The sequence below is a fragment of the Terrapene carolina genome, unplaced genomic scaffold (assembly GCF_002925995.2).
Source record: "Terrapene carolina triunguis isolate 2854851 unplaced genomic scaffold, T_m_triunguis-2.0 Scaffold439, whole genome shotgun sequence".
Lineage (NCBI taxonomy): Eukaryota > Metazoa > Chordata > Testudines > Emydidae > Terrapene > Terrapene triunguis.
The window spans coordinates 199,798-212,384 of record NW_020664790.1 but is presented as its reverse complement, the minus strand read 5'-3'; the positions used below and the strand labels follow the sequence as shown (position 1 = coordinate 212,384).

At 46.5% G+C, this 12,587-nt stretch overlaps 1 protein-coding gene across 1 annotated transcript in view; it reads right to left on the bottom strand.

Annotated features, from left to right (window-relative positions):
- The window catches only part of NUP210 (nucleoporin 210), a 117,625-nt gene that overhangs the window by 37,562 nt on the left and 67,476 nt on the right, over window positions 1-12,587 (bottom strand). The window contains exons 21-22 of the mRNA XM_024208793.3: window positions 5,686-5,814; window positions 4,788-4,915 (exon numbers count right to left, since the gene is read on the bottom strand). Of these exons, the coding sequence (XP_024064561.2) occupies window positions 4,788-4,915; window positions 5,686-5,814 (257 nt within the window). The remainder of the gene's footprint in view (window positions 1-4,787; window positions 4,916-5,685; window positions 5,815-12,587) is intronic.

Below are 12,587 nucleotides of genomic sequence, written 5' to 3'. Positions count from 1 at the left end.
TCTGGGTCGAGCCGCCAATGCCTTCTGGGTAAAAAAAATTTGTCGTCATCCGTCCGTCACTAACGCCCTCCCTCCCTCCATGAAAGCGCCGGCGGGAAATCAGTTCGCGCACTTTTCTGGTCAGTGACAGCGCGGACGCCACAGCACTGCGATCATGGATCACGCTGCGACCATCGCTGCACTTGTGGCCGTTCTCAACACCTCGCAGCTTATCATACACCTTTCCCTGAGGCAGATGCAGAGAAATCGGGCGAGGAGGCTACGGCACCGCCGTGAGAGCCTGAAGTCGGAGAGTGGCACAGAGCTGTCAGAAACCACGAGCCCCAGCGCCCAGGACATCACGGTGGCAATGGGGCATGTGGATTTTGTTGAACGGCGATTCTGGGCCCGGGAAACAAGCACGGACTGGTGGGACCGTATAGTGCTTCAGGTCTGGGATGAATCCCAGTGGCTGCGAAACTTTCGCATGCGGAAGGGGACTTTCCTCGAACTTTGTGAGTTGCTGTCCCCTGCCCTGAAGCGCAAGGACACCCGCATGCGAGCAGCCCTCACTGTCCAGAAGCGAGTGGCCATAGCCCTCTGGAAGCTTGCAACGCCGGACAGCTACCGGTCAGTCGCGAACCACTTTGGTGTGGGCAAATCTACCGTGGGGGTTGTTGTCATGCAAGTAGCCAAGGCAATCGTGAAGGTACTGCTCCCAAAGGTTGTGACCCTGGGAAACGCGCAGGTCATCATAGATGGCTTTGCCGCGATGGGATTTCCAAACTGCGGAGGGGCTATCGATGGGACTCACATCCCTATCCTGGGACCGGACCACCAGGCCAGCCAGTACATCAATAGAAAGGGCTACTTTTCAATGGTGCTGCAAGCACTGGTGGACCATCGGGGACGGTTTACAAACATCTACGTCGGATGGCCGGGCAAGGTTCATGACGCTCGTGTGTTCAGGAACTCTGGTCTGTTTAGACGGCTGCAGGAAGGTATTTACTTCCCAGACCACAAAATAACTCTTGGGGATGTGGAGATGCCTACAGTCATCCTCGGGGACCCAGCCTACCCGCTAATGCCCTGGCTCATGAAGCCCTATACTGGCGCCCTGGACACAGAAAAAGAACTGTTCAACTACCGTCTCAGCAAGTGCAGAATGGTGGTGGAGTGTGCTTTTGGCCGTCTCAAAGGGAGATGGAGAAGCTTACTCACTCGCTGTGATCTCAGTGAAACCAATATCCCCATCGTTATTGCAGCTTGCTGTGTGCTCCACAATCTATGTGAGAGCAAGGGGGAGACCTTTATGGCGGGGTGGGAGCTAGAGGCAAATAGCCTGGCTGCTGATTACGTCCAGCCAGACAGCCGGGCCATTAGAAGATCCCAGCGGGACGCCCTGTGCATCCGGGAGGCTTTGAAAGCTAGGTTCCTGAGTGAGCAGGGCAACCAGTGACTTTTCAGTTTGTGGACAGAGAAGCTGAACCTGCCCCCGTTTCTTTACCCAGTTCATTTTGACTATCCTCTCCAGTTACATACCCCCTTCACCCCCTTCCCCTTCCCAAAAAATAAAATCATTTCGATTTTGTTAATGAACAGCGTTCTCTGTATTGCTGTTTTCGCGGGAATATTTTAAACCGGGGACGCAGACTGTGGCGGGGGGCGGGTTCAGTGTTCTGATGCAAATGATGCTTCTAAACTCCCGGAATGACAGGCTCCGCACTGGTGGACTGGTTATTTCAATGGAGAACATGAAAAACACCTCCCAGACTGACCAGGGTAACCAGTGACTGCACTGTGTATGTGTCCTGATGCTGGACCTGACACCGCCTCTGTACCCTGCTAAAGGTCACTGTCCTGCCCAATTACCAAGCCCCTTCCCCCCCTCCAGACAGACTCTCCCTCAAAAGAACCTGACTGAAACAGTAATGGACAGAAACAAACATTTTATTGCGAACCAGACATGAAACGTGGGGTGTGAAACTTGGACGGGGGCTTCTGTGAGGTGGGTGGGAAAGGACTTATGAAATTTTGGGGAATGTCAGCCTTCTAGTGCTAGAGCAGTCTGCAGGGGTTGACTGAAAGTTTTAACGGCCCTTGCCGCCCCTCCTTCTTTGGAGTTTGGGTGAGGGTGGTGTGGGACTTGGTGGCGGGTGAGGGCGGTTACAGATAGACTGCAGCGGGGCTCTGTCCTCCTGCCTCCGGTCTTGCAGAACATCCACAAGGCGCCGGAGCGTGTCCGTTTGCTCCCTCATTAGTCCAAGCAGCTTTTCAGTAGCCTGTTGGTCCTCCTGACGCCACCTCTCCTCCCGTTCCATGACTGCTCGGTGCATTTGTGACAAGTTCTCCCTCCACTGTGTCTGCTGGGCTGCCTGGGCTCGGGAGCAGTCCATTAGTTCTGAGAACATGTCTTCACGCGTCTTCTTCTTCCTCCGCCTAATCTGCGCTAGCCTCTGGGAGTGTGCTGAGAGGCTGGGTTGGGAGACAGTCGCAGATGTGTCTGTGTGAATTGTGAAAAGGGAGTGAATTCCTGAGACAGATAAATGAAATTGTATACAAAGAACCTAGTCTTTCTCTGTGAACAAGACCATGCACTGCACCTCTCACATGCGCACTCAGGACAAGGTCGAATTTTCGGCCGTCGCCTTCAGTGCCTGTGGACTTGCGGAGGTCTTGGACTGTTCAGAGAACTGTGGCTGGAGACCTGAACTTCTGGAGCGGGCAATAATGGTAAGCCGCAGACTTGTGGCTGCTTAAAACTCCAGCAGTAGCACTGGCCTCCTTTCACATTGAAAGCAATGCCAGTCTCTGCTGCCAGCAATCAGGACAGCATCAACTCTGCCCCTGTCCCACCCCCTCGCGGCTGTCCCAGGGAAAGATCCCTGTATGCTGCCCCTCTCCCTCCACCGCGTGGCTGTAAAGCAGTCCCAATACTAACATTCCCCTCCCTAATTCAAAGCAGGGCGTCATGAGCGACATCACCCTCCTGAGGATCCCGGACACCCAGAGAGAACGCATGCTGCGGGAAAGCATGCAGAAACCGGGGCCGTATGCCGCCATGCTATGTCGGGCCATGATCCCGGAGTACTTGATTGTGGCGTGGAGGGGGCATGTCTGCTACCACGGAGGGCCCACTAAGATCGCCCTACCCCGGAACCTGATCAACAGGCTTGAGCTCTACCTCCACGAGACCTACGAGGAGTTCTCCTACGAGGATTTCTCGTCGATCCCCGGCCACATTGACCGGATTTTCGCGTAGGTGCACTGGGACTATGGAGTGGAGCGTCTTGGGCCTGGGAATCATGGAGTAACGGACATTGTGAACATTTTTTAAAACACTTGGGACTAAATTGAGAAGAGCCTAAGACAGAGAAATCATGAAAACCCATTTGTTACCTTTGTAAATATTCCTGTTTTGTACCTGATTATTTTTTTACTAGTTTACAGAACTTTTATAAATGTACATTGTTAATAGTATAAATATTACCGTTCTGTTTTAAATAAATGTTTACATGTTTACAGCACTTACTGCTTGATCCTTCCCCTGATTCTGTGTCCGGGGTAAGGGATGGGGACGGTTGGTACGGGATCTCGGTAAGGGTGATGAAGAGCTCCTGGCTGTCGGGGAAATCAGCGGTGCCAGCGCTGTCGACTGCCTCGTCCTCCTCATCTCCTTCTTCATCTTCCCCGTTCGCTGTCATGTCCGACGAGGAACCGGCCGCGGACATGATCCCATCCTCGGAGTCCACGGTCAGGGGTGGGGTAGTGGTGGCGGCCGCTCCCAGGATGGAATGCAGTGCCTCGTAGAAACGGGATGTGTGGGGCTGGGATCCGGAGCGTCCGTTAGCCTCTTTGGTTTTTTGGTAGCCTTGTCTCAGCTCCTTGATTTTCACGCGGCACTGCGTTGCATCCCGGCTGTAGCCTCTCTCTGCCATGGCTTTGGAGATCTTCTCGTAGATCTTAGCATTCCTTCTTTTGGAGCGCAGCTCTGAAAGCACGGACTCATCGCCCCACACTGCGATGAGATCCAAGACTTCCCGATCAGTCCATGCTGGGGCCCTCTTTCTATTAGATTGCACGGCCATCTCTGCTGGAGAGCTCTGCATAGTTGCCACTGCTGCTGAGCTCCCCTCGATGTCCAAAGAGGAACTGAGATTCAAACTGCCCAGACAGGAAAATGAAAATGAATTCAAATTTTCCCGGGGGTGTGGCTGGTCAGAGCATCCGAGCTCGGACTGCTGTCCAGAGCGTCAACAGAGTGGTGCACTGTGGGATAGCTCCCGGAGCTATTACCGTCGATTTCCATCCACACCTAGCCTAATTCGATATGGCCATGTCGAATTTAGCGCTAATCCTCTCGTTGGGGAGGATTACAGAAATCGATTTAAAGAGAGCTTTATGTCGAACTAAATGGCTTCCTGGTGTGGACGGGTGCAGGGTTAATTCGATATAACGGCGCTAAAGTCGACATAAAAGCCTAGTGTAGACCAGGCCTAAGGCCCTGAATCTGAAAAGTGAATGGGAATTAAATGCTCACGCACTCAGCTGAACTTGGACCTTAAGCATAGCCAGGCCCCACAGAGACTTCTTTCGAGACAAATTAAAAAAAAAAACTACGTATACTTTTCTGCCGGCAATTGATTGGGAGTAATAACATGGAGGCTGCATGGAGGCCTTTTTAAAAACATCACCCTTCAAATTCATTCGAATAGTAAGAAAATACTTCTACAATATTACTTTTGCTTCTTCTCCCTATTAGGGAATTGCTTAGAAATTAATGAAAAAAATACCATGAATCGACTTACACCAGCGACACAATCTGTGATGCTGCCCTCAGTTTTAAATCCATGACGGTGAAATATTTAGCCAGAAAAGGTTTCCTCGAGTCATCCAATACTCTAACATAAGCTTTAACGGTTTTCCCAATCTCCACCTGCAATATATATTCACAATCATTGACTTTTTCCCTGAAAAGGTATTTTCAATCATCATTCTTATTTATTGGCATAAATGTCTTTTTATTGTAATGTGTAATAAACTTTTAATACTCTAATAAAAATTTAAGACTGGACCCTGAGGTTCTAGTGTTAAGCAGCCCTCACTGCCAGGCATCATTAGTGTCAAGCGAAATGAATGAATTCAGGTGTTTCAACTGGCATGGGCATAATTCAAACATCCAGAAATATCAACACTTAATTTTGTATAAGATGTACAGAAACTTGCAAGTAAAATGTTTTTTATCTGACATATGGAAAATGACCTTGAAAAAATATATTAGTACAAGAATCACTCTCCCAAACTCTCAGAAAAACAAGACAATGTGAATTAATATTTTTTCAGAAGTATTCATGTATTTTTATTCATAATCATTTGTATTATGGTAATGCCTAGACGCACCAATTGATCATGGATCAATTGAGCTACGGGCTAGGCAGATACATAATAAGAATTGGCTTCTGCCCTGACGTGCTTACAATCTAGATAGACAAGCTTGGGAGGGGAAACTATGGTACAGAGGAGTGAAGTGACCTGTTCAAGGTCACACAGTGGCAGAGAGGGGAACAGAACCCCAGTCACAGCCCAGTGCCGTAACTACCACACCATGCTACCTCTCATGTACCTCAGCCTTACATTAATAATCAGCACAAAAGCCGATGACATTCTGAGACCGTCAACAATCCTGGCTGTTGAAAAAATACAAACCTTGTCAACAACTCGGACATACAGTTCTTGTATATCAGATACATAGATTTCAGCTTTAGCTGGAGCAGGGAAAGTCAGACACAAGTCATGAATCATTAGCGTTAAGGTTCCTGGAAATAAAGGATACACCTAAAATGCCAAAAGAAAAAACTATTAGTTGATGCACATTTTTTATGTATTTTAATTTGGGTTTTCTTGAGGACAAAACTTATTTTCCTTACAGTACAGATCAAGTTGGACCCTGAATTCTTGGACACAAACAAGTTTCTTTATCTCAAAGGATCAGGCAAGCAGATATTTTACCCACTGAAGCAAAAGTAAAGCTGCAAAATTTATGTAAGCAATCTCATATCACTGAGGTACTGTAAATGGCTTCTGGCAACAATTTCAGTAATGAACCCTAATGTGAGGATAGCCTGGGGTCCTGTATTCTCATGCTATGAGAAGGACAAAAAAACCCCAAACAAACCACAAATCATCTGGAGCAATAAACACTTTTCTTGGGGTGGAGAGGGAAGGAAGACTAACTTTCAAACCAGTAGCACGGCACCTACAGTATTCAGAATCTTACCTTACATCATCATGGGAGCTACGTTGTAACTGAGGTTGGAAAAGCCATCATTTTGCCCATTGTAACTGCACTTGACTAAGTTTGCTTCACATTATGCAAAAGAATTCCATGTTTAAATAAAGACAATAATTACCAGGTAGCTTTTGAAGTTGAATTTAATTTACAAAAGTACTTTATTTGGCATCATTAGACTACTCCACGTGGTCCTGCCCTACTGATATTCGGTACAGCCACTCTGACATTTCAGACTGGTGAATGCCACCTTCCTAAGAAGACTGGAGTGCATTCTGCTAGTTCTGCAACCAGAAACAAAAGAAAATCCACAAGAAATATGGATTTTTCACTGAAGTAGAGCAGGCAGATTGAACTAAGTCTATATTTTTAACAGGTAAAATGTCTGATGTATTTTTAAAAAAAACAGTATTTTTAATCATACAGGTAGTTAAAACAAAAGGTTACTCATTTCATGCAGTAACTGTGGTTCAAGCAACCCTATGGGTGCTCCACTCAGCTGCGCATGCACCTCTGGAGGCCTTGAGCAGAGATTTTCTGTTAGCCGTGTTCATTTGGCCTGCGCATTTGCTCTATACAATCTCATGTTGCACTCCTAGGGTATATCGGGCTGTGTGGGTAAACTGCCCTATCTGAACATCCAACAAGAACATTTCAGAGCAGAGGGGAAGGATAGCAGGTAGTGGGGTTTTTAAATATTGGGTTTTTTAAATACATCAAACATTTTACCCTTTAAAAATATAGACTTAGTTCAACCTGTTGCTGGAAGTGAGGAATAGGTCCACCGATATAAGTCCCAATCTCTGAGATATCCCATGCAGGATCTGAGCATCCAACTCCCATTTGTAGTCTTGGGAGAAGTGCCTGCTGAGCATATCGGCTGTGACATTCTGGAATCCAGGAAGGTAAATGGCTAAGATCTGAATCTGATGGGCTACACACAAGTTCCATAACTTTTTAACTTTGGCACAGAGGGAGGGGGATCTTGCTCCTTCCTGTTTGTTGATATAGAACATGCAAGCCACATTGACCATCATCATTCTGACCGATTTGCCCTTAACGAGGTGAAGGAACTGAAGATAGGGCAGTCAAGAATGGCTGAGTTCCAACAAGTTGATATGGAGAGTGGTTTCCCAAGGTGACCATCTGCACTGAGCTGTCAGCATGTTGAGGTGCGCTCCCCACCCTAACAGTGATGCTTCCATTGTCACAGTTACTGTTGGAGCGGATGAAAGGGATGCCTGCACAGACATTGCATTGATTTTTCCACCAATCCAGGAAGTTCTTCACCTGGAGGGGAACCATAACTTGTAGGTTGAGGGCCAAAAACCAATCTCCTGCCTCTAGAGAAGGGATTATAGCTGCCAGAGTCACCATCTGGAACTTTTGAGACATTGCAAATTTGTTTAGTTGTCTTAGATGTAAGATCAGGCTCCACCCTTCTTTGGTACAAAAAAATATTTTGAGTAAAATACTTTCCCCCTGTGGAGGGGAGGGGGTCTTGTTGTGTGAAAGGGGTCACCAGTACAAAAGTTTGAGAATCACTGCTCTAAAAGTTGGGAGGTGGCCATATGGTTGCAGCTTACAAACTAGAGATAAGGGAGGAGTTGAGCCCTTGACCAATCTGTCAAAATTGCTGTTTTGATTACGATTGGGTGCTAGCTGAAGGAGGGTAGGAAGCTCTTTTACTCTGGATTTTCTGTCTTTTTCTAGCAGGTTGGGTATGTGACAGGTTTGATCACAGAGACCCCCTTGGGACTGTCACCTGATGTGCTGAAACTACCTCTGAGCTCGTTTTCCCTGTCAGCTTGGGACTCCAGAACCCTGCCTTGTTGAGCCAGACATGTTAGTCTGCTGCAACACAGACCCAGGGTCTGAACCATGTCCCCAAAGATGCAGGCTTTAACTGAAAACCACTCAGCAGGTACTCCTGTCTCCAGCACCCAGACCCCCAGCTCCCAATGGAATCCAAACCCCAAATAAATCCGTTTTACTCTGTATAAACGTATACAGGGTAAACTCATAAATTGTCCACCTTCTATAACAGTGACAGAGAGATATGCACAGCTGTTTGCTTCCCCAGGTATTAATCACTTACTCTATGTTCAATAATAAACAAAAATGTGATTTTATTAAGAATAAAAAGTAGGATTTAAGTGGTTCCAAGTAATAACAGACAGAACAAAGTAACTCACCAAATAAAATAAAGGAAAACCACGCATAATACATTAAGAAACTGAATACAGGTAAATCTCACCCTCAGAGATGTTCCAATAAGCTTCTTTCACAGACTAGACGCCTTCTTAGTCTGGGCCCAATCCTTTCCCCAGAACAGTTCTTGTTAGTTCCAGCTCAGGTGGTAACTAGGGGATTTCTCATGACTGCCGCCCCCTTTGTTCTTTTCCACCCCCTTTTATATCTTTGGCACAAGGCGGGAATCCTTTGTCTCTCTCTGGGTTCCCACCCTTCCTTCTAAATGGAAAAGCACCAGGTTTAAGATGGATTGCAGTATCATGTGACATGTTCACATGTCCTGTGAGACTTCATTACTCATTGGCTGGCACCTACGTATACAGGAAGGCTTACAAGTAAACAGAACCATTTACAATAGTTCCAGTTAATGGGAGCCATCAAGATCCTAAGCCACCATTAATGGCCCACACTTTGCATAATTGCAATAGGACCTCAGAGTAATACTCCATATTTCTAGTTTTAGATACAAGAATGATACATTCATACAAATAGGATGAGCATACTCAGTAGAGTATAAGCTTTGTAATGATACCTTACAAGAGACCTTTTGCATAAAGCATATTCCAGTTACATTACCTGGAGGCCCTTGCAGGGCCTCCAGGTAGCTCCCCCAAAGCTCCCATTGGCCGCGGTTCCCCGTTCCCGGCCAATGGGAGCTGTGGGGGCGGTGCCTGGAGGCAAGGGCCCAGGGGCTGCAGGGACGTCGGGCCGGCCACTGCGGAGAGCGGCGCGGGGCCCGTGGTGCCATGGGGGGCAATCCCGTGGGCTGCATCCAAAGCCCAGAGGGGCCGTAGTTTGCCCACCCCTGATCTAGTGGCAGCATCTGCGGCATCCAAGCATGCTTGGAGAGAGGTTCTGGCTAAAAGATGACCATCCTTAATGATGGCCTGTAAGTTCTCTATGCTCCTGTGGAAGATGTTCAATAATGGATGCAGACTTGTTTTCATTTGTATAGTCCTTGTTGGCCATGATTGACTGATTGATTGTGATCCGAAATTGGAGAGTTGTGGATGAGCAGACCTTCCATCCAAAAAGGTCTACCCTTTTCTGGTCCTTGTCATAAAAGGAGTAGACCTGGCATAGTGCTGTCTACAATGCTCGTTTACAGCATCCACCACCAGGGAATTAGGTGGGGAGTGGGAGAACAAAAATTCTGAGTCCCGGGGGGGGAACGTAATAGTTCTTATCTGCCCATTTACAAGTTGGTGGTATGATGGCAGGAGTTTGCCACACAGTCTTTGACGGATCCAGGAGCACTTCATTAAAGGGTAGCGCAACCCAGCTGGATGTCGCTGACTGCAAAATGGAGTCAGGAGCTCGTGATGTGAGTCTTTAACCTGAAGGGAGGCTGTCATTCTCTTCACAGGGTCCTGGAATTTATTAAAATTGTCAGCCCTTGATGGTGGTGGAGGCATGACTGTCTTGTGCAGAGATGAAGATGAAATAGGGGTTTGAGGTGTAGCCTCTGTTTGCCCTAGCCTCCTGTTCGTCAAAGGTCTCCTTATGTTGGGTGTTTGGTTAAGGAGACTGTGTGACTCTAGTTTCCTGGACCATTGGAGCTGGAGGTATGGCAAATTGTTACAGATATGCTGCCCAAGATCCCAGTATGGCCACTGGGGAGGACCATACAGGAGAGGGGCTAGTACCCAGGAGTGATCCCACCATGACAAATATGGGCGAGGGTCTTTGTCAAAGTATGAGTTCCTATAATAATGTGGAGGAGAACCCCACACTGATAAGGACGAGACTGAATGTCTCCTTCATCCTCCTCAACATCCTCCAATGGGGTGCCCCAGGAGAAAAGAAAGGAGAATCCTGCAGTACTGGGAAGCACTGGTAATTTGGAGTCCAGGGTCATGGTAAAGAGAGTCATTGGTACCCATAAGCAGGGGGGATTCCAGCTCATCTAACACCGACAAGTCCCCAGAGTAATGGAATTCCTGCAGTAGCAAGTGGCTCGGTACCAACTCAGCAGTTGACTTGGGCTGTACCACTGGTTTGGAGTGCACAGGCACTGGGGACAAAGGCACATGCTTTGATTTTGTCAGTACAGATGGAGCTGAATGGGAAGGCACCATTGGTAAGTCTGAAATAGACGGTCCTGATCTGGAGGCAGATGGTATCAAGGCCCTGCCAGCACCATGTTTCTCCAAAGTGCTCAAGGATCTCCCTGTTCTGCTGGTACTGGAGAAGTGTCTTTCACCTTCATGGTACCAAGTTGAGAGGTCAAGGCCTCCGATGCCATAGACCCAACAGAGATCAGGAGTTCTTGGGAGCTGGCTCCTTGTGGTGGGAGACAGAGCCGCTCTTCTTTGAAGCCTTCCCTGAGACCTCTGAGATCTTCGCCTTTTTAGGCAAGATCTTGGCCAAAGTTGAAGGGATACTGGCTCTGCCTGGAGGCCAACATATGGGGCAGGGAGGTGGTCTCATAACCTGACTCGGAAGCAGGTTGAAGGGAGTACTCCTTCATCAGCTGTTTGGTCTCCTGAATCTTCTGAACTCTAGATTTTAGAGCCAGGAAAAAGGTACACTTTTGGGAGATCTGACTCTCCCAAGCAACAGGTATACTTAGAGTAGCCGTCGCTGATCGGGATAGCCTCCCGAAAAGAGCTGCAGTGTTTGAAACCTCGTGAGCCAGGCATGCCCAGCCAGGCCAAATAAGCTCCCCAGAGGAAATGGGGAAGAAATAAAATGAGGAGAGGAAAAATGGAAACCTCTCATAACAACCTAATTCTATCCTAACAACAATGAACACTAACTAGAAACACTAAACTAACTAAACAACAGCTATAAAATAGGCTGAGATATGCATGAGGTGGACATACTAGAGCTCTGTCTCAGGCCAAGGTGGCAGAGAAGGAACTGAGAGCAGTTAGCCTGCACAACCCTATATACACCCTCAGAATGTGGCATAAGGCTGTATAGAGCACCTCTGCAGGCCGAACCAACATTGCTAATGGAAAATCTCCAATCAAGGGCTCGAGAGGCATTTGTGCACCTGAAGTGGAGCACCCACAGGGACACTACTCAAAGAACAGATCTTGTTTCATTTATTTCACAAGGCCTCCTCACTGCTCACCCCTAAAGTCTACCATTCCAAGATGAAATGAAATTCATACGAACACATCAGGCATAGTATTCCTATAGCCACATGGGAGATCTGACTGAAGAGATTTTAAGAACCGAGACCAACTGCATAAACTTCAAAAATAAATTCAGCTTCTTAGAATAACAAAATATTTTTCCCCTCTAGCTGACAGTCTCCCTGTGAAAGTATTGCAAACTCCCTCTTTCTACAGCTATAGAGATGTTTTATCAATACATACCACCAACAATGAAGAACAGTCATCTCTGACATCTTTAATATTCAATTAATTCTATTAGTTTTGTCGAATTTGTTGCCATTTACAAAGAATTCTGCGTGTTAAGTCATGGCATTAACATTCCTCCCCTCCCCCCAATAAAGAATATGATGCATATATATTATTGTTCATTGCAGATAACTCCTAATTCAAATGTATCATCGATGGATGAAATCAAGCATAGCTGCAGAGTAATACTTAATGCATCTTCTTCTGGGTGACTACCGGTATATCAAATCCCTGTAGAAAGTGGGCCTGATACTTAAACAGACCTTTTCCATCTTTAGTTACAATACTGTTATCCTTCTGAAGTTAGAAAATATTACAGCTTTCTCCCTTAGCATTATTAGAAGAATCTGAAGATTTTACAAACATCTTTGCTAACCTAAAACAAATATTATAATGTCACTGCTGTAATCAACTTATCTTTTATATATGTTATTTCTGAACAATTTTGTGTTTTCATAACACTTTAATGATAGGAGAGTTTACTATAGATATTTTTATCACCTTAGAATCCTTTGCTGTTACTGCTTCCTGAAGTCTAGTATAAAGATATAAACCTTTATCCTGTCACTAAGATTAACTGATTGTCTGTTTGACCATTCCTATAGGAGTGCTGCTTATGCAAGTAGGGATGTTAGATGTAACAACATTTTGGTTATGGTAACAACCCAGCTAGTTTCAGTTGTTTTCATTCAAAC